The 27,902-nt window shown below is 40.6% G+C and overlaps 1 protein-coding gene across 1 annotated transcript; it reads left to right on the top strand.

Moving 5' to 3' along the window:
• Positions 1-286: 286 nt before the first annotated feature.
• Positions 287-27,793, top strand: LOC311037021 (5-hydroxytryptamine receptor 4; the record flags this gene model as incomplete). The annotated part of the gene is made up of 6 exons (XM_084046063.1): positions 287-315; positions 3,426-3,584; positions 9,589-9,789; positions 12,547-12,700; positions 13,934-14,601; positions 27,700-27,793. The coding sequence occupies 6 exons, from the start codon at positions 287-289 to the stop codon at positions 27,791-27,793; spliced, it is 1,305 nt and encodes a 434-aa protein (XP_083902189.1).
• Positions 27,794-27,902: the final 109 nt, after the last annotated feature.

Below are 27,902 nucleotides of genomic sequence, written 5' to 3'. Positions count from 1 at the left end.
AAAAGCCAAAGTTCAAACCCAACAACTCACATGCGCACACACACACACACACACACACACACACACACACACACACACACACACACACACACGCATGCATGAACACATCTTTACACTGTTATTTCCCGCATTTTCTGCAGTGTTATTTACCTTGACCTTACAGTAATTTATCAGAATTTCCTTTAACGTACTGTTATTTGTGCGTGTGTGCGTGCATGTGTTTGCAGGGCCAGAGTGTGGGTTGAGGAGTGCTCTCCTCTGCTGAGCTCCATGCAGACGTCCAGTGATGGCAACAGCATCACCACCAACTCAACAGTAAGTGTCGAGCGTAATTAAAGTTTGATGGCAAACTCATAAACCAGTCATTAATGTCTTATTCATCACAGCATCATTGTGAACTATACATTCAATTTAATGTTGTTATTATTGACCAAATTGGCTCTGTCGTTGGGCTTAGCCGGTGGTGTCGTCCCTCTTAACGACTGTTCGGTTTGTTGAATGTTAAACAGACATAAATCATGCACGTACTGCAAAAGAACAGAAAGGGGGAAAGTGTCTATGTACCGTTTAACTTCCTTATGACAGTGTCCCTTATAACATAATTTAGGTTCCGCATATCGTTGCTGTCGGGTGGAAACCTCTTAAATCCCAAACTGTTACTTTTCAGGATTCAAATTTAAATAAGGAGATAAGGGGTTTCTGCCTGACAGCGACAATATATAGTTTCTATTTAGCAAGAACACAGCTCCTCCGTGCATAAGTCTGTGACTCTCTGTCCAAGGTGTGACCATGTCATTTTATTAGCTTTCAATGACTGTCAATGACTATCAATTCACCGTCAGTCTACAGCACTTGGTTGAGATGCCATATGCTAATCTAAATGGGATTTAGTAATAACTCAACTATGAAAAAAGCCCCTATACTATCCTTAAATATAGTTGGATCCAATCTGACCTAATTTACGGATTATATGTATGTGTGTGTGTGTATATATATATTCTCTTGTATATGTTTTTCACTTCCTGTGTGCTCAGTGGTCCATTTTTATGCTTTCGAGACACTGTACACATACACAGCTGAGTAAAGTATATATTATCACTCACTCTAGTGAGTAAATAAGCACTGGACACACACAGGTCAAACAACTCTGATAGCACAATGTTATTATTATTATCATCAATATTTAAGTCATTATTGTATTGCTATAGTTGCACTTATGTAACCATGGCAGCATAAACATAATTGTCAACATAGCAATCAGCATCCTCGGTCATATGTGCCTCATGTTTTCATTGAGCCTTACATTAATTTAGGTTTTTATCTGGATGCATTCCAGTGGTGTGTGAATGGGCCCTGTACTACGAAGAAAGTTCAACATACCCAGGATATCTTTTCCTTATCTGGCTTCACTAACATTAACAATCACAATCGCACTAAGAGGGACACACAACAATCTAGCTTTGTGTGCACTCACATAAAAGGGCCGGTGTTTGCAGCGTATGAACAATCGCAAACATGGACAAACTCACTGGGAGCAGAGCAGCATACTTTATGAATAATAACAATAACATGTTATTAATACATTTGAAACAAATCTCATTGCTCTACAGTACAGAATAAAAACATTTGCAAAACAAAAAATACATCTAAAGAAGATCTAAGACATTTTTAAATCACATGGCCCCCATGTGATTTTTTAAATATCTTGGATCTTCTTTAGATGTATAAGACCTAGGGGGTAAAACCAGAATATCTTTGTATAAATGAATGCTTTGTATAAAAAGTCTTTAGTCGTCCTAAACATCAGAAGAATGTGGAGCTCTCAGGTGGTCAGGGAGTGAGTTCTACAGTCGAGGTGCAGCTGAGCAGAACGCCCGGTCGCCCGGAATGAAGAGCAACGCATCATATTAAATGAATAGAAATAATTTGATCATACTGTATTATGCAGGCTAAAAGCAACACAGTGGCAGCTGACAAATGCAGGACGGACTTATACTGTAGCAGTACAATAGCTGACTATGTGTAGGCATCATTGTAAGTTCAAGGTTTATAATATCACTGCCCCATCATTAATCTGACTATATTTACATTTGTGTATTCCATTAAATGAATGATTGGATGTAGTCTTAAGAGCTATGTATGATCATTTCAAGTTGTCGAACTCAGCAGCTGCTGTATGTTTAAGGAGACAGTTAGTTTGGCTAGTTTGTTCAGGGCAGCATACAGTTGCTAAAGAAAGACATCCTCACATAAAATGTAATCCCATTATTAAACTCAATGAATGACACATAATGCGCAGGTCTCGTTCTCTTTCTCTCTCTTTCTCTTTCTCTCTCTCTCTCTCTCTCACACACACACACACACACACACACACACACACACACACACACACACACACACACACACACCCCTTGTACATCGTGTAAGTTGTAAGTACAAGGTTTAGTACTTCAATTAGTCTCTGTTGTAGGATAATATGGGAACGGTATACAAAAGCACAATGAAATGATTTAGATATTTCTTGCAGCTAACATGCTGTACATAACTCAACACCCTCTCATACAAAAATGTGCCATGGAAAGCCAAAGGTTTTTTTGCCACAATCCGTGCACTGAGCTCCACAGGAATCCAAGAGAATTAAGTGGTCAGTAGTAGGCGGTGCTTTTACATGCGGTGAACTCTTATCTCGAATATAACCTACTCCGGAGCAGGTTAGGTATGCGGCGTTATTTACCATGGCCCACGCACTATGTTTTCATTCCAGCCAAGCACAACACTACTGTATCTCATTTAATTAATTAGCACACATTCTGCCTGAGAAGGGTTGAACTAATGTGAAATCAACCAGTGCAGTGAATTCTACCCTCTGACACTCTTTATCATCAGTCCGTGATGTTCATCATTATGCCAGGAATGTTATGAAGTGCTGTAATGTACAAATGGAGCACTCTCAGAGTTAACTTAAAACTTTTTTTACTCTGTACTTCCACATCAGTGGTTTCCTACAGTATTTTCTCAGAATCTAAAGGTTAAAAATATCGGTTTGGCAAGTGTATGGCTCATGTAAAAAGACTAGATAAAAGATCAATTCAAAAAGAAGAATATATATATATATATATATATATATATATATATATATATATATATATATATATATATATATATATATATATATATATATATATATATATTCTTTTTTTAATTCATTTCCAATTAATTAATATTTTTTTTCTTTTTTTTTCTTTTACTGTATGACCTACGTTTCAAGAGTTACAGGCCGAAACGTGAATCGGCCTGTTATAGTGCCACCATAGTGCATTTTTGTTCAAATCTTCCTATTTACAACATTGCAATTCACAAATGGTTAATTTCCATCACTGTGTGTGCGTGTGTGTGTGTGTGTGTGTGTGTGTGTGTCTGTGTAGTTTGGTGGATGACATATTAAACAGCGAACAAGAGCAGCAGGAAATCTTGAGTTCCCTGGAGACAGCTGTCCTTGCCGTCTTCCTCTCCATCATCATCATCATGACGGTGTGTGGCAATCTATTAGTCATGGTGGCACTCTGCAAAGATAGGCATCTACGGTGAGTTCACTCCCTTCCTCACTGCAGGTAGGATCTTAATAATGATTCCGATAACAATGGCCATTTTTAGGTCTAATATCTGTTCTAGTCGATGATAAAAATAGTTGACCTCAGAATGAAAACTGCTAGCGTGAAATCTGAGGAGGAAAGAAGGTAAAAAGGAAGATGGGTGAACCTTCTACCATTCTCCAGGGCACTGGATGATTTGAGTACTTTTAGGTGTCCATGCTCCCTTCTCTTGACACAGAACTCAATGCTCTTTCTCAGTGGTGGACAGTAACTAAGTCCTTTTACTTGAGTACTGTACTTAAGTCATTTTTTGGACTTACACTCCGCTACATTTTTTATATATAAATATTGTACTTTTGACCCCACTACATTTCTAGGAAGGGACTCTTGGGACCAAAACTTACAAAATATATATATTGAATTAACCACTTAAGCCCTATTTCAAATATAGTAAAAATAGCCAATCTACAAACCATTAAACTGTGTAGGCATAGGATACTTGTATTATAATTATAATTATGGGGCCAGGCTTCCAGCATGGACCCATATTGTTATTCGCATTATTCCGTTTCTTCTTCTTCTGCCACTTTTGGCAGTTCTGGCTGAACCGTGCAGTCGCTTTTTATGAAACTCGGCCATATGATAGATGGTCATGAAAAACGATCAAGAAATAATTCTCACAATCTTTCGTCAAAAGGTAGCGCTATAGCACTCAATTGAAAAATGCCAACTTTGAACAGGTACAACTCATGCCGTGTTTGACCTACAGCCATGAAACTTCGATGCACACATGCGTCTCCTCATGCTGAACAACTTTCACCCTCTGACTTTTGACCTCTGACCTTTAGATCTCCCACCATTTGGAATTATATGAAAAACAGTTAAAACCTATCTCCTCCTGGGATTTTTGAGTAATCTGCACGAAACTTTTTACACATGAACTTTGGACCTATACCAAAAAACGTTTGCAAAATATCTTCCATAAGTGAAAAAATGAAGCTTTAATGAGCCAATGAATATTGCAGTTTTATGACAATTATTCATCTGCCCCTAACACATACATGCAGACTTACCATTCTTTGAAACTTTGCAGAAATGTAAAGGGCCATTCCAAATATCACTGAAACCAATCTTACTCCAATTGGTCAAACGGGGGCGCTATAGCAATTTTTTGAAAATTGAAACTTTAAACAGGCAAAAGTCATGCCTCGTTTGGCCGACAGCCATTAGACCTGCTTACACATGTGCCTTGACTAATGAGGAACACATCTATCACGTTGACCAGTAAGCACCGCCCTTAGATTGTCCGCAATCTTGAGCAGTTTGAAAAACACTTAAACCCAGGATTTTTCAGCTATTTGCGTGAAACTGTATGATCTGTGTGATCTCCTTTTTCACAGGTTCTTGTCTGTTGGTGGCTTCTCGCTTAAATGTGTGCCCCACAACCTGAAGGTCACCAGTTCAAGCCTCACTTGGTGCAGACTTCATCTAAGTTGCATTTCACACAACATGACTATCAATGAATACATCTGCAATTGTTAAAGATAACATGAAATACTTAATTGAGTGTTTTTTACATACAGCTGATCTACAATCTCACAACTTTTCAGATAGCAATGAGAGTATGTTTTTTCAATGTATAACATACTTCATTGTGAAAATAGCCAATGTACAATCTGACAACTTTTAATGGTTTGTGAGCTTGTAGATCGGCTACTTTCACTAATTTTGGTTCTGAGGAGATGTACAATTTCTTCATTGGTAAATGGTTTGTGAACGAGTGATCTTAGTGTTAGTGAAACAGGGGCTTGGGTCATGACAGAAGGCAAGAGTTTGTGATCCTCAACAGACAATATCAGCCTTGACAAAGATATAGCACTATAGGTAGTGTTGCAGCTACCTAAGAGTGCTTCATGACCGTAAGGTTGCCGGTTCAAGCCTCACTTGATGCAGACTCATTTAAGTTGAAATGCAAAAAACATGACTCAATCTATTCCGTTTCCATGGCGCTCTCTCTCTCTCTTCAATCTATTCCATGTCTTTCTCTTCAATCTATTCCGTTTCCATGTCTGTCTCTCTCTCTGTCTCTTCAATCTATTCCATTTGTCTCTCTCTATGTCTCTTCTATCTATCTATCTATCTATCTATCTATCTATCTATCTATCTATCTATCTATCTATCTATCTCTCTCTCTCTCTCTCTCTCTCTCTCTCTCTCTCTCTCTCTCTCTCTCTCTCTCTCTCTCTCTCTCTCTCTCTCTCTCTCTCTCTCTCTCTCTCTCTTCTCTCTCTCTCTCTCTCTCTCTCTGAGGGGTGGCCATAGCTGAGTGGTTAGTGAGCCCGCCTAGGGAGCCAGAGACTCTGGTTGCCCCAGGTACGATTCCAGGCCAGGTCAGCAAATGTGTCGATGAAATGAAATTTGTCCCTGAGCAAGACTCTTAACCCCTAATTGCTCACAGGCACTCATTGGAAACAAGACCGCAAGGACTTTCATGAACTGACCTGTTAAAGGAATTATCATTTCTCTTTCTCTCTCCTGGCCCCATATTATCGCTGCTTGCAGCTATATTGTTTATCTTGCGTTGCATCCACCAACACGTGAGAATACTTGTCAGGCTTCAAAGACTTAACGTAACTAACATAACTAACATAATGTGACTAATGTAACATGGACTCGTAACATGGACTTGTCAATGAAAGGAGAGAGGTTCAATTCATTGGCGAATAAGCTCTATGTGATGGTTGATGAGATTTATTAACGTTACTCAGGTCATTGAGCCCGAGGCCGGCTTGTGCCTGACCTATTAATAAAAGAAAATGGCCTCAGCCCGGCCGTAATCAATGGGTCGGGCAGCATTTTGTGAGGATATAAGTGGGCCTCCAAACAATTGGCAATTGGCAAAACACTAAGATTTTGATGAAAATATGACAAATAAACATGCTCTGAAAATGCCCACCCATCTGACACGGTAGCCGATCGGCTGGTCAGAATGCTTTCGAGATTTTCAAGTGGGCCCTGATCCAGTAAAGGTTGAGAACCACTGCACTATGGAGTGTATCATACTACACTAGACAGGCTTGTGTCATTTCTTCTCAAATCGTCATATCATAGCAGAGGATGAGGGAATTCTGCTAGATCATCATAAAAGTGATGTCTCCTTGGCTGCAAACATGGTCAGTCCAATGGCGGCAAGAAGCTTTGACCATAGTGTACTAATACACACCAGTCATTTCCAAGGACCTTGGCATTGGGGAACTTTTCCTCCACGGATACACTTAGTGTTAAGATTGAATGGAAGCATGGATTATAGAACACGTTCAGGCGGTGTTCATAGAGTCAGTGGGTCACCATGTCTCACTGCAATAAAGAACAATGCTGAGAACAGCAGTAAATCTTGAGGTTCATAGTTAGGTTCTGTACATTCCACAGTTTCAAGAATCCTGACAAAGGTTACAGAAGCTTTTCCAAAAACGTCAATTTATCTCTGAAATTGATGAGTTATTGCTGGTAACTGTTGATCCTAAGTGCAAAAATACAAATCACAGCTACAGTATGTCAAGTAAAGACAAATTAGACAAATATTCATAGACCAAGGCAACAAAGCTCACTACAGATATAGACACATAATGCAACATTGTGTGTAGGACGGTGTACTCTACATGTACAGTATAAGTGCCTGTGTGTAGGTGCATGTGTGTACATATACAGTAAATATGTGCACAAACATGCACTCACATGCACCCATTCATATGAGAATGAATGTGAGCAGTGGGGCAACACCAAGGCAATCTGCAGCACAACAAATACAATCCAACATGCCATGACTAAAGCTAGGTTTAGAGATGTCTGGAACCAATGGCTTGACATTCATTCCAGCACGATATTCAGAGCATGAGAACCACTCAAATGTGGTAGAAATAGCCCATGTACAAATTGACTGTACAAAAAATAGAAACTGCCAAATGAAAGTTAGTGTACTTGTATAGTTGATATTTTGTGCGTGTAAAAACGTTTTCCCCAGCTATTTGTATTTTGTAGTTTTGTGATATAGGGTTAACATTTATAAATATCACTTAACATTTTGACAAAGGGAACATAAGTGTTTAATAAGTGGTTTAAAAACAAAGTGGTTTAATAACTGAAGAGTGAGCATGTGATTAAGTTGACAAGATACAGTATCACAGATGTCTCTTGGATATAAGGAGATACAAGCTAAGCTCACAACGTATCACATTCACAGCCAGATGCATTGTGAGCTTGTAGATATTTTCAATGCAGCTCTAGCAGCAGGCGCGCAGCCAAGTACTGTATAAACTAGAAAAAGTGCTCCTCGGAGCACAGGTCTCCACCAGGTCAGGTAGGTTAGTGTGGGGCAGCAATGTTCGGAATTCGCCAATCAGGCTTGAATGTGAAAAATTGGACGGATTGGACGGATCCGTCTTGATCACTTGACTAAAGAGATAATATGTAGCGATTGAGAATAACCATGTGAATATTAAAGGGACTACACCATGAATTTGAACTTTTCCTTCTTTTTTTGTGTGTTTTTTGTCTCCCCTACCTCTCTTCTATCCCAAAAAATATCCCAGTTTGAGCACTCAGGCTTTCACAGCATATCTGGGGTTTTATGTAAATTGGTCTCAAAACAGGCCAAACTGATTTGGCCCCGAAAGTGACGTCACTAGCGGTACAATCCCTCCCGTTTTTCAGTTCCAACTTAGAACTTTTTTTTTTTTTTTTAACTTTTTCCACTCAGAAACAGGAGATACATAACATGCATACAAACTGGCTCAATAGTGCCATGTGCAAATCAGGACAATGTGGTACTGCAGGTGAAAGTGCTTTATAAGCCAGAGAGAAGTTAGTTGGAATGACTATATCTGAGGCTTGATTTAGGCTCAAACCTTTTGAAAAACGTTTGAGGGACATACACAATATGATATTAAATATTATTATTTTTTTTTAATTCATGGTGTAGATCCTTTAAGTTGATATGTCAAGATATCACAGGTTATCATGAGACATGATGGCTGATTCTGACCACCACAATAACGGCCATCGTTTGGACACCTCTCGTTTCATTGTGAGAACTTTTGTTTAGTCAAATCTTCCAAGAGCAGTGAATTAATTGTCTCTTGTTTCTGGGTCAGGTGTTATGTGAATGTCAAACACAGTAGAGTACTTTTTGGAATATATGACAACAAAAATTGTAAATCCAGAAGAGGTGGGTTAAAGTACCATCAGCACCCTAACATTTGCTGAATACTGGTGACAAATCAGGAAAGAGTCTAGCAGTTTAACCTTTGAGTAGTGTAGTCTGCAGCGTACCTCATGTTGGATCAGCTGAGTTGCAATCTGGCATTAACAGAGCATGATTTAATACCTGCCAAAGCATCATCCCAGACACATCAATCTCAATGCCCAGTGCCTCTGGGCATTGAGGTGCTGGGCAACAGTTGCATCATGGTTCAACAGTTTATCTTCAGGCTGTGATTCAAATGATGTAATATCAGGATCTTTCTAAGGCGGTCTGGTTATGATAACACAAAATAAATCATCAATCCTCTGCCCCATGTTCACAAGACTGTCCTGCAGTACATTAAAAATGATTTGGCGAGACAGTTAAATTCAGTTAGGGAACATTACTTTATAATGGCAAATAGACACAGCTTCAACAAAATGCATTCAGTTAAGATGTTGCATATCTTATACTGCGCTACCACAGTAACTACCGACTTTGCATTGTGATTGTCTGAGAGACTAATAATGAGTGTAGTGAGTGCCAATATCTCAGTACTTAACAGTACTTTGAATGAATGCATCTATCTTGTTTACCATAACTGTAATCTAGCCAGCTGAATGTTTTTTTTTGTATTTTCTCTTCTCTTCTCTTCTCTTCTCTTCTCTTCTCTTCTCTTCTCTTCTCTTCTCTTCTCTTCTCTTCTCTTCTCTTCTCTTCTCTTCTCTTCTCTTCTCTTCTCTTCTCTTTCTGCAGAAAAAAGAAGACCAACTATTTCATTGTGTCTCTAGCATTCGCTGACCTGCTAGTGGCACTGGTTGTAATGCCTTTTGCAGCCATAGAGTTGGCCACAGGTCAGTGGTACTATGGACACATCTTCTGCCTGGTCCGAACATCTTTGGATGTCCTGTTAACAACATGCTCGATATTACACCTCTGCTGTATTGCCCTGGACAGGTGGGTGAGGTGACAGGTGTGAGTGTGTGTGTGTGTGTGTGTGTGTGTGTGTGTGTGTGTGTGTGTGTGTGTGTGTGTGTGTGTGTGTGTGTGTGTGTGTGTGTGTGTGTGTGTGTGTGTGTGTGTGTGTGTGTGTGTGTGTGTGTGTGTGTGTGTGTGTGTGTGTGTGTGTGCGTGCGTGCGTGCGTGCGTGCGTGCGCGCGCGCGCGCGCGTGCGTGCGAGGTGAGAGGTGTCAGCTAAACCAGCAAACGGTATCAGATCTATGAGCGTCTGTGTTTGTGGTTTTGTGTGTTGTTAATAATAATTATGGTTAGGGTTAGAGGTTTTCTTTTCTTGTTAAGTCCTGAATCAGATTGGTATTGGACAGGAAACTGTACTGGAGTTAGTTGTAATTCAGTCTGTTGTTTCACCAATAAGAAACATTTTAGAGGTACTGTATGTCACCAACTTGGTACATGCTTTGTTGGATCTCCTACCTCCTTCATAAAATAATGTTCATCATCCTCCACTGGTTTTATTCATATTTGTATTTATTATATTGTCATCAACAGTATCTTGATTTGCAGCCTGATACTGTATATCATTACACTTATAATTGTGTTACTCTGTCAACTATGCAAAACTGGATAACAAAGTGTACATGCCAAGAAAATCTCTGTAGAAGATGCATTCAACGTGTACCAGATCAGTCATGAGAATGAAACGTGTTGTGTGCTTTTATGGTTTCATACCGGGCACATGCTCTTGCAGCGACTGGCAGTGTTTTATTTTTTGACATCCTACAGTGTGTTTTATCTTTTTAGCGAGTTTGTGTATGCTTTTTATTGCATGTGGCCGCCATGAACAAGTGCTTTTAGTCATTGTACTGCAGTGATAGTACTTTTAATTATCACTGCCTTGTGGGCTTCGATCGACTTAACTCTCATCTGCAGTGGGGTCGCACTTTCATTCCCCGAGGCTAAAATGCACTAGAGACTTCCGGCTGCAGTGGAATATACAGAGTCGAATCACTGGGATAACGCTAGAAGATCCTCAGTTGCCTGACTTCATTTGAAGAGATTACAACAGAACTCTGATCTGTGATCACCATTTGAGTGAAGTTAGGAAAGGAAAAGAGAAAATGTAACCCCTGCCCTTCCTGGTTATGGGAAATGTCAGACATAGGGATCTTTCTAGATTTGGTACTCCCATTTTGCCTGGATCGGAAAGCAGATGTAACAAGAAAATCTCGGGCAGGGGGCTTGCGCCTCTATGTCAATAAGCGTATTGGCCGTCTGAACTGTAGTTCTGTGACTGTCAGAACAAGACTATGTTCGCCTGACGTTAAACTTTTAACAGTGTCATTCTGCCCATTCTGTTTACCCTGCAAATTTCCACAATATTCGTAATAACTGTATGCCAGTTTTGTTTCATATGAACACTGGAAAATGTCCAGGGAATCAGGTCGGGTCCGGTGTTGGCCGTTCACACATGTAGCATGCAACAGGAGAATGTCCGTTTCAGATGTATTCACACACTAAGGTAAATACTCTGTTTGATAAGGTGAGGGTTGGGGTCTGGGTAGTAGACCCACACATAGCTACTCCCACGTAACTATAACACAGGAAAAGCCTGAGGGAGATGCGAGGACAAATGCAATCTTTTTCAGAGAACATTGGTCTCTAGCCCATATACAGCCAAGTGCGCACTGCGGAGGGAAGTGTCAGGTGTAGGTTGTTGTCTAAAATTAGGCTACTGCTGTAGTAAAGAGACGTTTATGTTCGATCTGTGAATATTTCCAACTCGAACACTAATAAAAAGCAGAATGATTAAACTGGTTTCCAGTTCTCTCTCTCTCCAAACACCGACAATAGAAGCCATCACCAACATGTCCACACACTGAATGTACATTTACCGGACAGTCACTGCGTCCATTCACACAGAGCTGTTTGAGCCAAATCGGACATTACCTGGACTTATGTCAAGGGTCTTGTCTGCATAAAATCTGTTCCATGTCCGATCCTACTGAGCCGGAATGTTGCATTCATACATACAGACCCTCCGTTTGAACTCTTGAAAACGTCCATAATACGGTGCATGTCTGAAAGTGGCTTATGTTCCTAAAGGCAGCAGCACCACAATTTTTAATGACTTCAGGCTGATCACCCTCACTTCTCTTGAAATGAAAATGTTTGAAAAGCTTTTTGTAACGACTTGGATGCCCGCGTGGGAAGGGACACTATAGACAAACATCTTATCCACTAGAATAACGGGGAATCCCTTTGGGGGGGATAATAGGCTTTTGGTCTTCAGGCAGGGGCATGAACCACTCTGCTACACTCAACCCCCATTAAACTACATACATCGACAAAGAGAAGAAGTATTTAATGTGTGAAATAGTTTCATAGCCTTCAGTTGCTTAAATAATTGATAATCTTCAAAAGTGTTACAACTGACCCTAGTCTGCCCTATATCAAGGTACTTTATAATGACAGAAATGAATGTGCATCTGTTTATGCCTGGTACAATACAATAGTTTTTTTGTTAATCCATGCCATCTGTTTGTGTTAATCAAGGTACTGGTACTATGCCATCTGTTTGTGTTAATTCAGGTACTGGTACCATGCCATCTGTTTGTGTTCCCGGTACCATGACATATTTTTGTGTAAATCCTGGCACTATGCCATATGTTTGTGGTAATCCATGTACTTCTGTATTCCATGATATGTTTTTATGTTATTCCAGGTACTATGCCATGTATGTGTATGTTATTTCAGGTACTATGCCATCTGTTGCCAGCCTCTGGTTTACAGACACAAGATGACCCCGGTGAGAGTTGCTGTGATGCTGGGTGGCTGCTGGCTCATTCCTACTTTCATCTCCTTCCTACCCATAATGCAAAGCTGGAATATGATTGGAATCGAGGACATAGTGAGTCATTCAGCAGCTAGGATTACAGATTTTGGAATCATTGGGGATCCAACCAGTATAATGTGCTCAACAGCACTGCAGAGCTTAAGTTTAGTTCTTGAAAAAAGGGGGATCCGTACATCAAAAATGACCTCAACTAGACCATACCCGTCGGGGGATATGAGCATGCAAAATATGTGCAATGTGGGTAAGGTGCTGTGCACAGACAGTAGATCAGGGATGGAAAGTGACTTAGTACCTGCAACACTTGCAACAAACACACGCACACGCGTTCTGTCGCGGAGCCACAGGCTCATAAACGGTTCCAACAGCCGGAGCCGTCCCTCGTTGCGAACACATACACACACACATACAGACGCACACACACACATACAGACCCGCGCTCGTGGCAGAGGGAGTGTAGCGCCCAGGATTACTTAGACAATTGGCACTTGGTCAAAAAATGGGTTACAAAATCGTGGAATAAAAATGTAAAGAGAAAAAAAAAACGCTAATAAACAGCCAACATTTGGGGAAAGTGAAAAACGGGCGTCGCTGGTCCGTGCACATGGTAATGGTCAATGGTTGTGTGCAAATGCAGATCAATTGCTCCAGCCACTGAGGAGAACTGAACTGGGCAGAAGAGATCTTGGGGACAAACAAACAGACGCATTCTTGGGGACAGACAAACAGACGCATTCTTGGGGACAGACAGAGCTTTGTTTAATTATTGGAAGATTTAAACTTGTGTCTGGGCTCCGCTTGACTGATGAGCACCGAATGTCTTGTGCAAGCTGCCTGTAGACCACAGAAGTACAGTACTAGACTATTTTTTGTTTTGTACTTTTTGAAAAATGTAACTTCACTTTTTATAATGCAAGTCAATAGGGCTGTGATCACGCTGTAACCTTGCCTAAATTTTGAGTCATATGTTATATATACATCATAGACGCGTTGACAAAAACTGAACAATTATGACAGTTTATTTGTATTTATTTTTTATTTTTTATTACTGATCTAGGAGCTTGGCCTTTGATGTCATAGGTTTAAATGCGGGTCATGATCTGCTTCTTTCCTGTCTTCACACTGTACTGTCCATTATAAATCAGAACTTAAAATATTAAAATCAAAACTGTTTAAGCACTGTAGCACTTCTAAAGTTACAGACTTTACTTTATCAACACTGTTATCTTGATGGGCGAACTGTAGCCTATATATTCACTGGTTTGAATGATATAATTCTGTCTTCCACAGATAGAAGAGAGGCACGCCTTGATGGGGGCTTCTAATGACACCAACTGTGTGTTTATGGTCAACCGGCCCTACGCTCTGATCTGTTCTGCTGTGGCCTTCTACATCCCACTGGCCCTTATGGTTCTGGCCTACCAGCGCATCTATGTCACCGCCATGACCCACGCTCGCCAGATCGGGAACCTCCAGCGTGCCGGCTCTGCTTCCATCACAAGCACGGCTTTGTTCAACGCCACCGCAAGGTCATCGACCGCATCATCTGACCAATCAGAGAACTACCACCTTAGGATGGCAGCGTGCCCCTCCCCAGAGCCAGCTCCTGTGGTGAACAGCCGCATGCGCGTGGAGACCAAGGCGGCGAAGACACTGGCAGTTATCATGGGATGTTTCTGCCTGTGCTGGGCGCCATTTTTCATCACTAATATAGTGGATCCCTTCATACAATACTCTGTGCCGTGGCAGTTGTGGACCGCCTGGCTATGGCTTGGCTACATCAACTCAGGGCTCAATCCGTTCCTCTATGCGTTCCTCAACCGGGCGTTTCGTAGGGCCTTTCTGGTGATACTGTGCTGCGGGGATGAGAGATACGTGCGGCAAGGGAGCTACCCTCATGGATACACCCACAGGCCTAGTTCAGCTGCATCCGTCAATGGGACCTCTATTGCACTGAGGTAAGGGGACAGTGGGGGGTATCCTCATTTAGGAAGTAATATTAAAATTAAATTAAAAGATTAAAACAAGTTAAATAGGTTAAAAAGAGAAGCCAATAGATTGGGTTTTGACTAATTAACCAATTAGCAAAGATGCTACCTTCTTTTCTACTTAGATTAGTTTTTTTCTTGACCACAAATGTGAAGAATGTTATTTAGATATCATGTTGTTTAGACAGATGCTAGGTTCATTGTTTACTTGTTATCCTAGTTTCCTTGAGGCACTACATTGTTCACTCTCTGCACTCAGGGCAGTTGTTGTGTATTGACTTGAGTTCATGCTTATTCAGCTTATTCCCATTTCACACTTGTAAGTCGCTCTGGATAAGAGCTTAAGCTAAATGCCTTAAATTGATTTTTGGGCGGTGCAACCGCCCCTATATGTGAGGTTTGGACATCGACCCAATTGCACCCCCCCAACCCTGCGCTGTGATTGGCCACCATTGTACCCCCCTAACCCTGCACCGTGATTGGCCACCATGACTCTATTCAGGACTGTGATTGGCTAGAAACACATGACACATAGGCCTATAAATAGGACTATGCACTTAAAAAAAACACTGTTATGTTTTTTTTGTGAATCACTTCCATCACTTCACACTGGGTGTGATTTTTTTAATTGTCACAGATTTCTTGCTGTCTGACTCAACATGGTAAAATTGTCAGCACTAGGCCTTCGGTCTTGTGCCTATGACCGCTGCATTGCCAATATCTCATGGTATAACACTCTCTCTCATGTGTTATATCAACGTAGTATGATCTAATTTAAACACAGTGGATTAATGGTCTGTGCCATTCTTTATCTATGGCTGGCGCTGCTACAGGAAACCCTGATGAAAGTTACCATAATTTCTGACTAGAACTATAGAACATCTTTGCCTTTCCTTTGGAGAGCTGTGTATGCCAGGGGTTCTCAAAGTGGTGTCTGGGGACCCCCAGTGGTCCTTGGGGAAATTCCAGGGGGTCCCCACTTATACTCTAGATATGGATCCTTTACAGGTCTATAACTCTGACTGTGTACAAATGGAGTATGTCTTTGCAAACTGTCAGTGGTGGATAGTAAAGTACATTCACTCAAGTACTGTACTTAAGTATAATTTTGAGGTATCTTTACTTTACTGGAGTACTACCAATTTTCAAAAATGTTACTTCTACTCCACTACATCTCAAAGGCAAATATTGTACTTTTGCTCCACTATAATCATTTGAAAACTAGTTACTAGTTACTTTGTAGATTTTGGTTATTATTACAAAACCACTTCAGACCTATACTGTATACTTTGGCAATTTGACAATAGACGATCTACAAGCTCACCATGCGTCACTTTGCGACGCGATGTGAGCTTGTAGATCTGCTATTTTCGAAGGACTTGTATACATTTTATAATTTGTGAAATGGGACCTTCTGCAAAATGAGTACTTTTACCTTTGGTACTTAAAGTATATTTTGATGCCAATACATTTGTACTTTTACTCAAGTACATTTTTAATACCGACCTTGTACTTGTAACAGACTATTACTAGAATAGGGTATTACTTTTACTTTTACTTAAGTAAAACATGTGAGTACTTCTTCCATCACTGCACACTGTCAGAGTTATGGGGATTTGTGGCCTAATAATGCATACCAAACTGGGTCCTTGAAATGTAAATGTTTGAGAACCACTGGTGTATGCAGCACAACACAGCACAGAAGAGGGTACCAATATTACGGCTAGACTTTGCTGCACCCTGACTCTCCCTGTAGCTCATCTCAAATCTTTCAGACACATGACCACTTCTGCATTCAGCATTAACAAGGAACTCCAGTTTCGTCAAGGCCATATCAATTCCATGTGTCATGCAAATAGGAGATTTTGCCCCGCCAAGTTTTCTTATAGGTCCATTGTTTAGTCCATTGTTATGGGCTAGTGTGCAAGTAGAAGAATGTTTTGTTGCAAGGACGCTTTTTCGTTTCGTTTCTTTCCCAGCAAAAATATTCTGAATCACCCACAGCTGAGTCGGGTTATTTTCAGTCATATGATTTGGTTTTGTATAATCTTTCTTATAATACGCATTAGTGTTACATCAACGACATTCTTCTTCTTATTTATATATTATACAGTATACAGTAGTAGTATAAGTAACTGGATCATCCAAAGCGCTTTACCATGTATTTCACATTCAACCATTCACAAACCAATGGCGGAGGAAACCATGCAAGGCACCAACTTGCTCATCTGGAAAAGTGAGGGATTCAGTGTCTTGCTCAAGCACACTTGGACATGCAGTCAGGAGGAACCAGGGATCGAACGAGGAACCTTCCAATTCCAAATTGGCCGCTCTACCTCCTGAACCACTGCCGCCTGCGTAGTTTCAATTTCCTATTAACTTGGTTAAGCTAACTATATGTCAAGGTATAATAGTTTTGCTGTGGTTCAACATCAACTCTTAAGTGTAAAGTAATGTGGTTGTAGTAGTTTGCAAACTAAATGATTAATAATGTGTTTTGCATTGTGCAGAAGTACATGAAACACTAACTAGTTTTAAAGATTTGTAAGGCATTTCTGATTTAATAGATAGTATGATGAAAAGAAAACAGGAAAGAAAAAACAGAGAGCAAGGAAATTGAATGCAGGACAGGACATGAACTGGATTTGAACCGATGCGGCGGTGACGCTTGTTGAGGCGGTACCAGGATATGCTAATGCAAGACTTCTCTTACTGTAAGTTTTAGTCCCACTGCTCTGGGTGGTTGGGGAGGGCGAACATTCTGAGGTGAACATTCGGCACAAATAGCTACAGAGATTGTCGATCGGAAATTACCGTTGAAGAGATTTGGTGTAGAGGGAAATACAAGGCCTAAGTGTGTAGGGTTTCTTTTTCCTTTCTTTGTTTCTTTCTAGATTTTTCTTTTCTTTTTCTTTTTTTACTTCTGTTACTATGAATAGTATTCGACACCAGGCTAGAATAATGAAGTGAAGGTAGTTATCTGTGTCCAGGAGGGACCGGGGGGTGATCAGATTAAACACAAGCTGGGATTTTCCATCCTCTGTTTGGTTTGGTGTAACCTTTAGAAGTGTTTAGCGGAACCGTCTGTCACCATTTACTGTTACAGTATACAGACACGTTAACACGAGCACACACACACACACACACACACACACACACACACACACACACACACACACACACACACAGGCAAGTGTTTATCTAGCACACACGTGACTAGACATGTATAGTATATACTCACACATGCACACCCATATATAATGCAGATACTCTGAAGAGTAAGTGGGAGCAACACTTAAACCACGCAGACACAAACACACAGTGCAAAATGCGTTCACACATGTCACTGTCAGAGATCACCACTCTTGGCACAAGCATGCTTGGCGCCACTGACAGTACCACACACTCACATACAGTACACACACACACACACACACAAATTGCACAGCATGCTTTAGAAACTCCAGCAGTACAGTTATCCTAGATGTTGAATTTAAGTGACACACTTGTGAGTTATTTAACTGTTTGAGAATATTTGTTGGGTGTTCCAGTGAGCTTTTTATTAGCCTAATAATTAGGCTAATAAAAAGTTCACAGGAACACACAACAATTGCGTACACACACGCACACTACTCTACTTTAGAATTACTAGTCTGCTCTATTACAAGTCTCCCTTTATTATTATTATAATAATAATCCTGGAGTGCTTTTCCGGGAGGTTTACTGCCATTGACGTTAATGGTGGTGATTTAGTTGACAGTTTCATGCTCTCTGTCCCTCGGGTGTAGAGTCTGATGGATGAGGTGACCTGCAATAGCCTGCACTGTTTCATTTTACTTTGAGAGTTTCACTGCTGGAGAGTAAAACCCGATTCATAGTTTGTCGCATGACGGCGGCGTGTGCCGAAAATAGCCGCTCTACAAGCTCACAAAGCGTCACGGATGCTCACAGACATGCACACATAGCACATATTTCATATAAATGTAAGCAAACACAATAACACACCCATAAATGAAGCATTAGCACACTGTTTCAACCCAGCTTGTGCTTCTCTTTTAAGACGTTTGTGGAAATGTAACATTATTTCTGGCCAGTAACTCAGTTAACAGTGTTTCACTGTATAACTGTTAACTGATGAGTTAATGCAACATGGCCTGAGAGACCTTGTAAAGTGTAGTGTGTGTGTGTGTGTGTGTGTGTGTGTGTGTGTGTGTGTGTGTGTGTGTGTGTGTGTGTGTGTGTGTGTGTGTGTGTGTGTGTGAGTGTGAGTGTGTGTGTGTGTGTGCGCGCGCACGTGTGTCTTTGCGTATTTGTGTGAACTGCACTATATCTTTGTATCTGTCTACAACTTCCTGTTTGTGCGTGTCCGTGCATGCGTGTGTGTGTGTGTATGTGTTTGCTTGTTCGGAAATGTATGTGTGCTAGCATAGGTTTCTCACTATGTAGGTTTTACGCGTTTGTGCAATTTGTCCGTGCCTGCATCTGTTAGTGTCTCTCATTGTTTTTGTGGGTGTTTGTGCGTGTCTTTGTCTTCCTCTATGTGTGTGTGTGTACAGTAGGTGTGTCTGTGTGTAGGAAGCAACATGCAAACACTATTAACACCAATGTAATGTCCTGTATTAAAAACTCCCTGGGACACAAAACAGACCCAGTGAATCAGATTACAGCAAGCAGGATAGAGGAGACTGGAAACAGAGTGGAGTAATTATTGGATGAATTGTGTTGTCAGTAACTGTGTGTGTGTGTGTGTGTGTGTGTGTGTGTGTGTGTGTGTGTGTGTGTGTGTGTGTGTGTGTGTGTGTGTGTGTGTGTGTGTGTGTGTGAGAGAGAGAGAGTGATAAGGACATTGTTGGAGGCAGCGCATGGTTGTATGCTTTTTTTTGGTAACACGTTCTATCATCCATGGCTATAATGCATTATAAACATACTTATAACGCATGGCATCTGTTTATAACACTGTATAATTATAGTTGAAAGGCTTTAAACAAATAATCATTAAAACACATTATAAAACATTTTGTGATGTCAAGTAGCTATCTTAATACTACATAATTGCTGCCACAGACGTATGTGTTTCTTCCATAATAGGTTATAATACATTATACAAATTATTATAACGTATTACAACTGTAAGAATTATAATACACTATGATCCTGGCCAAAAGAAAAAGCCTGTGAGTGACCAGCAATTATGGTACTTGACCTTACAAGTCATTATAAATTGCTTTGTGTTATGATATTGTTATAAAGCAATATGAGTGCTTATAGTAGAACTATAATTATAGTGTTAAGAGCAGATTATAATACATTGATCATAAGTATGTTTATAATGCATTATTGACATTTGAAGCATTCCTAGAAGCAACATGGTTCCCCAATATGTGGTCCGAGAGCCAATTGTGCGGCCTTGCACACCCCTGTCATAACTTATATAAATTGTGCGAAATATATATGTATATTTTACGAAAACATACATCTCTATCTGACCTGTGACACAATTCTTCCTACATTAGTTCCTAACTTCCTGGACTACTGGCGTATCACAACAGGTCCTAGCTGTGATTGTACAGTAGTCCAGGAAGTTACTGTTGGAACTGTGGCGCAATATCACCCTGGAAAAGTTTGTCAGTGAAGCGCGTGTCTGTGTAAAAAGGAATAACGCGTAGACTTTGAAACTACAGTCCCATCTTCCTTTGCAAGTATTTAAGCTGGCAGCGCTTTGCATCCGAGCTCCGAGTGAGATTGTAGATCAGATGCAATGATGTAGAACAGAGAAGATCACCTGATTTTGGCTAACTGCAAATTCGTTTTAGTTCATGCATGATATACTAGCTAACAGAGTAAGATAAACTATTATTATAACTATAATTAAAATGAAAAATAACCCACAAAGATAATTCATCAGCTTGTGTTCCATTTTCAATTCATGCTCAGTTAATAGTTTAGTCACTTGCAATTTCACTTGTTTATCCTGTATCGTGTATGAGTTCTTTCTCCTGATTGCATGAACGTGGAATTTCACAATCACGGCATCCTTAAAGAAAATACGTTGCTGTAAATGGAAGAATATATTTGTTTTCTTGATTCTTTAAAGGTTGCCATGTTGGAGATTTCCCCAAGATAAATTGAATATTTGGTAATATAATGCTGCTTTTCCATGTGGAGGTTGCCAAACCTGAGGCACAGTTAATCCAGAAAGAGTACTGTATTCTTCAACCTCAGAAAACTTAAAGGGGGGGGGGGGGGGAGAGAACATCTACCCACAACACTCTCCACTGGGGTACCTATTCTCTAAAATAAGTACTTTATATGAGAGGATTAATGTCCAAGAACCTGGCACTGTCTGTAAGAACAAAAACAAGAACAACAACCCAGTTAAGTAATTAGTGCCCGTAGTAAAAGTAAAACACTGAAACACAAATAACACCTAGTGTGACATAGACTAGTGTGACATGTCCCACGCAACGTGCGACGTGTTGTGAGCAAAGTATACATCAGGCATTAAGGTCCTTCAGTCTTCTGGGTCCCCGGGTGAAGAGTTGAGGACCAGAACTTTTGGGGAGCCAAGTCAACTCGCATGTCACAGTCACAGAGAGAGCTCACATGTATTCTAACAAGGGTAGGAAGACAATTGAGGCTGACCGTCAGTTTTAAACTCTGTGTGTCTCGTGCTGCCAGACCTGTCATGAGCCATCATCTTTGATCTACCTCTGAGCTACGCTCAAGATAGGATTTTGGCTGCATTCCGTTTCCAAATGTCTTAGCCACTGCCAAGGGGCTGATTCTGAACAGCCCTTTGCCTCACGTTGAAGTTATGGTGACTGACTGTGTGCGTGTGCGTGTGTGCGTGCGCTTGCGTGTTTGTTTGTGTGAGTGAAAGAGTATACGGCATGTGTGAGTGTCAGTGTGTGCACGTGTGCACAAATGAGTGTGTGTGTGTGTGTGTGTTTTATTTTGATCATTTACCGTAGTTTTTAAACTTGAAATAGTAACAAGTTACTGTAGCAATTTGCCTCATTCTTCAGAGCTTGGTTCAAAGAGTCTGGCATTGTAACTGTGCTCAGCATGCATTTCATTCACATAATTTTAATTGATTTTTTTTTTGACAAAAAAGCATACACATGACCATTTGTATGTACTCTATGTAGGATACTTTTGACAGATGTGATGACAGATTATTTGGGAAGTCAAAAAAATTGCCGACAAGCTCATGACCTTAACTCGTTCAGTGCCTGACTTATTTCTGGCAGTTTGGCTCTGAGTGCCAGAGCCAAAAATACATTGTAAAATAAAAGTGCTTAGGAAGCGAGATACAGCCTTTTTCAGTAAGATGTTAAACAAGAAGTGAATGGAGCAGCAAATCTTCAAATCATCATATCTATAGGTTTTTGTCCGCAACCGTGAGGTAGGTCATCGGGGTCTACGGACCCGATGCTCTGCTGCATGTCATCACGGACCCACAGCGAATGCTTCGAGGACCCCTTGGCTCTGCTCCGTTGCGCTACCCGGGGATGCGCTCTCTCGGTCCAACAACCAGAAGTTGATGTTTAAGCTGTTTGAGCTAAGCTATGTGTGCTGATAACACAACCTGGATTCAAACATTGTATGTGTGAATCTGCGTACTAGTGCTATGAAGATGATATCCAAAATGCTCTCCCGCTCATAAAACGCAGTGTGTGTGGACATGCACCTAAATGAATGTCCTTTATAAGTTTACAGTACAGCGTGTGTATGTTGTGGCATTCCCTGTGTGGCCATGGTCGGCACTCGGCAGCAGTAACTCCACGCATGCGCAGTTTTATCATCCCATAGCTTGCAGCGCTGTGACCATGACGACAGATGATCCCATAGGCCGAACTTGGAATCCGGTGTTTACACAAAACCGCTAATAAACAGCTTACATTTTGGGAAAGTGAAAAACAGGCGTCGTGGTTGTGTGAATAGGAAAGTGCTAATGGAAAGTTCAGATCAATTGCTCAAGCAGGAGAACCCTGCTGAACAGACAGGTTTTGATGACAGTGGTGTCCTTATAGTAGGATAACAGAACAATGTCATGAGCCATTAGGAATTTATAATGAAAATGTAACATTCATCAGTAGAAAGATCAGAGTGCACTATGAGCATTTGTTGCGTTGTCCCGATCTGAATTATCAGTGAAAGGCTGTTTAGTGTTTACTGTAAATACTGTTCCAAAGGGAGCTGCGTTTGCACCATGTTTTTCCTAGCAGCAGGGATATTCACATTCACGTGGGGCAGTTTAATATGAGGTAACAAGTTTGCACTACAACACATGTAATATACCCGATTGCTACTGACCAATGTCGGCACACTGCTTTTGTCTTATCCACTTTTCTTTCTCTGTTGTTGTATTTCTCTGAGAAAGTGTTCCTAAACAGGAGACCTTAAGGCTAATTTATACTTTGTGTGTCGTCATCATCATCTTGGAAGGAGGGGGCCCTAAAACAATCATTGTGGGGTCTAAACAAATATTTCCTTTTTCAGTGGGTCAAGCCGAGGCTGCCTATTCCCTCACATTCCTGTGGGGGAAAAAAGCTCTGTAGCTCTCCTATTGGCACCAACCCCCCTCCCCCCGCAGCCCTGAGAGCTGAGAGCTGAGAGATAAGGCTGCCGTTTGATTATTTAATGTCCCAGAAAAGATATTAGCATGACATTTTTACCATTTCCTGTCTATCTCACTACAGTCATGTAGCATGCACGCAGGCACGCAGGCACGCACGCGCGCGCGCACACACACACACACACACACACACACACACACACACACACAGACACACAATACATAAAGATAGATATTAACATTGAATGAGCACACACTTTATATACCCACATATACACACAAACATAGAGACAAACAGATGATCTTGTTCTGTGATGATGGAGAGTATTGTACAGTACGTCATCCATAAAGTATCACAAACATTCAACAACACTCGCCAACTCAAGCTCACTCTGAGAACTGGCAGTCCTGCATCTCGAATGTTACTTACACAACTTTGACACAAATACAGAAACACATATTGTCGCTTTCTGGTGAAGACCTTACATCCAAAAACGCTTATTTCGAGTAAATGGAAAAAAGAATCAGTGTTCCAATGTAGTTGTTAATTAGTCAGTTATTTTTAATACTTTTCATTGGTTAATATTCATAAAACCCACAGACAAACTTAACCAGCCTCCTAGTCTCACATAACCAGATGAAGAGATCTCAGGCCACTGCTACATCTGAGGAAATCTAAATTCATTGTACTGTATGGGCCTGGTCCCGGTCGCCGGAGACAAACAGCGCTAACACACCAACCGCATTGAAAACCAATCCTGATAGTGATACCATGATCCCTTATGAAGGAACGTCCTAAAGTCTTTGCATTGGTCCTGTGGTGCTGTTATTCTTTTCAGTTTCTGAATTGTTTCCACACAGTTTTAGCCCAGTCACTGAATTTTGATGTCACCAGACGTATGCGTAGGCAGAGATCTCTGATCGTCTGGCTATGCGAGGCTATCAGCCCCCCCTGCCAGTGACCTTTCTGATGTCGACCAGACTGTCTGCCTATACTTACATGCAGTGTTAATACTGGCAAGCTATCTGACTGCAACTCAAGGCAAGGTAACAATGAACATAAACTCTGCTTTACTTTATCACCACTTCAATGATGTGTACAGTACCATCCATCTCTGCAGTAATAAGTCAGCCGGTTGCTCTAGTAATTAACATGAAAATTTGTGGGCATCAATGGGAGACGTACCCTTTTTTCTTCGGTTCCAGAAAATGTTCTCTGTGTAGACTTACAGTATATGGTTTCTGCATGACCTTGATGATGTGAGATCTGATCCTATTTGACGGAAGGCCTGCAGACCATTTTTCATTTAAACTCTTGTGATATGGGAAAGTTCTAGTATGGGGATAAAAAAAAAAGGCTACTACTACAAATGTGGCCAGCCAAATTGGAGCCACACTGTCTGTGATTTAAATCCATGGTATGTCTGAAGGGCTGTGAGACATGCAGTATATTTGACAATGGACTTTAATGTTTGTGTGTTTAACGTTATACATCATTTGATGCCGTCAAAACATCTCCTTTCGTACGCTTGCCCTATGGGTAGGATGTAAGGATAACATGGTCTACTCATGGTTTAGTCATGTACAATACCATATAAGTAAATCCTCATAAGTGACCTGAACTGAATCTAAACTAAAGAGTGATGTTTCCCCTACCAGCGATGGGGTGGGTTAGCCCTATATATAGTTACAAAGCTGCTCCTTTGTCAATTAGACTAGACTGATTATTAAGAAGTATTTGAAATTATAATGGTGTAGTGCCTCTTAGAAATTAATTTGCTTATGCTAATCAGGTGTCATTGAAAAAACAAGCAAAAAAACATTGTAATTTCATTGCACACAATTCAAGATTGCACGTTACTCCAGGTGTATTTTTAATGCTTTACTTTTCACAAAGGTGACAACAACTAAAGAAGCAGTTGAAGTTTGAGGTTTTTCGTCAAAGTGTGTGGTCAGATAGCCTAATCAAGCACTTGAGGAAGATAAGTCCCTAAAAATAGCCTCAGTGAAAAAAACGGATGGGGCAAAAGTTAACTTTATGTGAATGACAGCATGGTTCACATCTCAAGAGCTAGTCTCATTCGTCCAAACAGAGGGCTGCAGCACTGGCGCCTTGTCTGTAGAACCGCGGCATATCTAGAAGAGGCAACAAAGGCTGAATGTTGGAGTATTACAACAGATGGAGTAAGAGAAAACTGAATCATCTAGCCAAATGGCAGACCACTCTAATCTGAGCATGTACCTGTAGCTACCAAACACCAGGATTAGTTAACAGATTACGTGTAAAACTGTCACTCATCCTCTTTATCATAGTGGCATAATGGTACTCATTGAGGGTGTGAAAGCTGTATTGCGTTGAAAATATACGCATGTAAAAATAAAAGGTTAGGGTTAGGATCGTGGACTCTGTTTGAAAATAGCTGATTTACAAGCGAGCAAGTGAACATGTAGAAAAAATTATAATGGTTTTTGTTGGCATTGTTCCATACGTACATTTATTCCATATAATTGCACATACAGTACATTAATCAAAATGAAGCCATGTAGTATTTTGCTTTATTGCTTTCTTGTTTTTTTTCTCTTCAGGAATAAGTGAAATGATAAAGCCAAGTATTTGCAGTGGGATGTTGAGAGAAATGTAGTGTTTGCTCCCCAATACTGCACAATTTATTCTTCCATAACTCAGAACAGGACAAATGGGACAGTTTTCAGCTCATCCAAATATAACCCCTGGATTCAAACCCAGGCACTCACATGTGGGAAACTAAACATCGCTCAGCTCAAAGGGGGATCCCCCCATGGCCAAGGGGGATATTAGGCTTTTGGTCTTCAGGCAGGACTATTCTGCGAGGACATGTAAAAGCCTACATTTTCTCCTCAGATTTTAAGAAAATATTTATTTTTTATTATTCACTTAATCTGGGTTTGATTTGCCCCCATCTAAGAATATTGAAGCATGATATTCCATGTGGATATCTCTACGATCAGATACGGGAGATAACAGTATTTTACTTTGTCTCAAAAAGGGCAACAGCCCTAAACTAATCCTGTTGTAGAGCAGTCTATTTAAAGTATTTTTTTTCTGCATGCAATTCAGTTAAAATAAATTCAATAAACTCCTAATCTTCCTCAAGCTGGTTGGAGCAGCTGGTGCCAAAGGAAATTTGATGTTGAATTTGTAGGAATAAATAGCAGCTCCTTGAAGCGACTCCAAAGACAAGAGATTGCATTACGCGTCAGCACACAGTGCCAAAAAATAAACAGGATGCCCCCATAACCCCTAACTTCTCCCCGGGCGTGGTATTAATCCATTAAGACCCGAGGCCGATTCTGAATCAGTAGTTCTTATGGAAATAGCCTTAGCCAATCTACATCTACAAGCTCACAACGTGTCGCATTGTGACACGTTGTGAGCTTTCAAAATGCAGTTTCAAAATGCATGAACATTTTTCACCATGGAAACGATTATAAAAGAATTACGATGATCAAATAATGGTGATCAGGCAATTATGTAATCATAATGATGGGTTGTTGCATTGTTGTGTCTTGTCCTGTCCCAGACTGTGTGACAGACTTCAGTAGATAGTTATACTGTAACTGTGTTTGGTGAGTAAATAACCTCCCCCCCGAACAGCAAACACAGCACAGAAGAGCAGAAGTTACAGAACATGTCTGTTTATCTTTCCCCGTCACTCCTTCCCCCTGGACATGCCACCAGATGTGTGAGTGTGCGTTTACGTGCATTTACACTCTGAGTGTGTGTGCACGTGTGCGTGTTTTGCCCCCTGCAGACCGGCCTGCCTCTCTTTTAATTTTCCATCCATCTCTCTTCCGTTCTGTCTGCCACAACTTAACTCCTCTCATCTCAGTTGCCTTTAACTTATCCAGCCAAATCCTACCAACCCCAACCCCTAGTAGACATTTTCAAATAGACGATGTACAGTATATAGGGTTAAATTGGTTAAAACTGATTTTGATGCTATATTAACACATTTTGCTGGGGACCCCTGGTAACCACTGTACCAAGCAGCTTCACTGACCTTGGCCTTCAAACCCAGAGAAGGGAACCCAATATACTTAAAGTGAACTCAGTAACGTACTCTAGGAAAGAAATTATCATAATCTTTGATCTATGACAGTGGTTCCCAAACAGTGGATCGGGACCTGTATGTGGGTCGGACCAATTTTTATGGTTCGCGAGTAAATATCTCCTTTTTTCCGTTTCCTACAATTAAAAGATTAAAACAAGTTTAAACAAAGAAACTTGAAAACATCTTTTTTTTTTACTATAAAAAAAAAATCAACATTTTCATAAATAAAAAGTTCCATAAAAAAAGTTTAAGAATGAGTGAAAATAGCAGATCTACAAGCACACATTGCAGCACGAAGCGACGCGTCTAATTTCACTTTTGGTTCTTGAGCTAAAAAGTTTGGAAACTGATGATGTTCTCCTTTCTGTTCTCTCCCTCTGTCTCTGTCTGTCCACCTAGGCTGTCCTTTCTGCCAAATCGAAGCTATAGTGATAACGGCCGCAGGATACTGGCCAGTGAGCAAGAATCACAGGACTCTATGGGACCTCTATGAAGATGTCTTTACAACTACAAGGAGAACACTGATGTCACACTTACAATAGCAGTGGTATGATCTTGTTGGCTAATCTGGACACTTGTTAAATGATTTTCAGCATTCAAAT

This window comes from Gymnoscopelus microlampas, assembly GCF_963454915.1.
Source record: "Gymnoscopelus microlampas genome assembly, chromosome: 21".
Lineage (NCBI taxonomy): Eukaryota > Metazoa > Chordata > Actinopteri > Myctophiformes > Myctophidae > Gymnoscopelus > Gymnoscopelus microlampas.
This window is presented reverse-complemented; position numbering and strand designations above follow the sequence as displayed.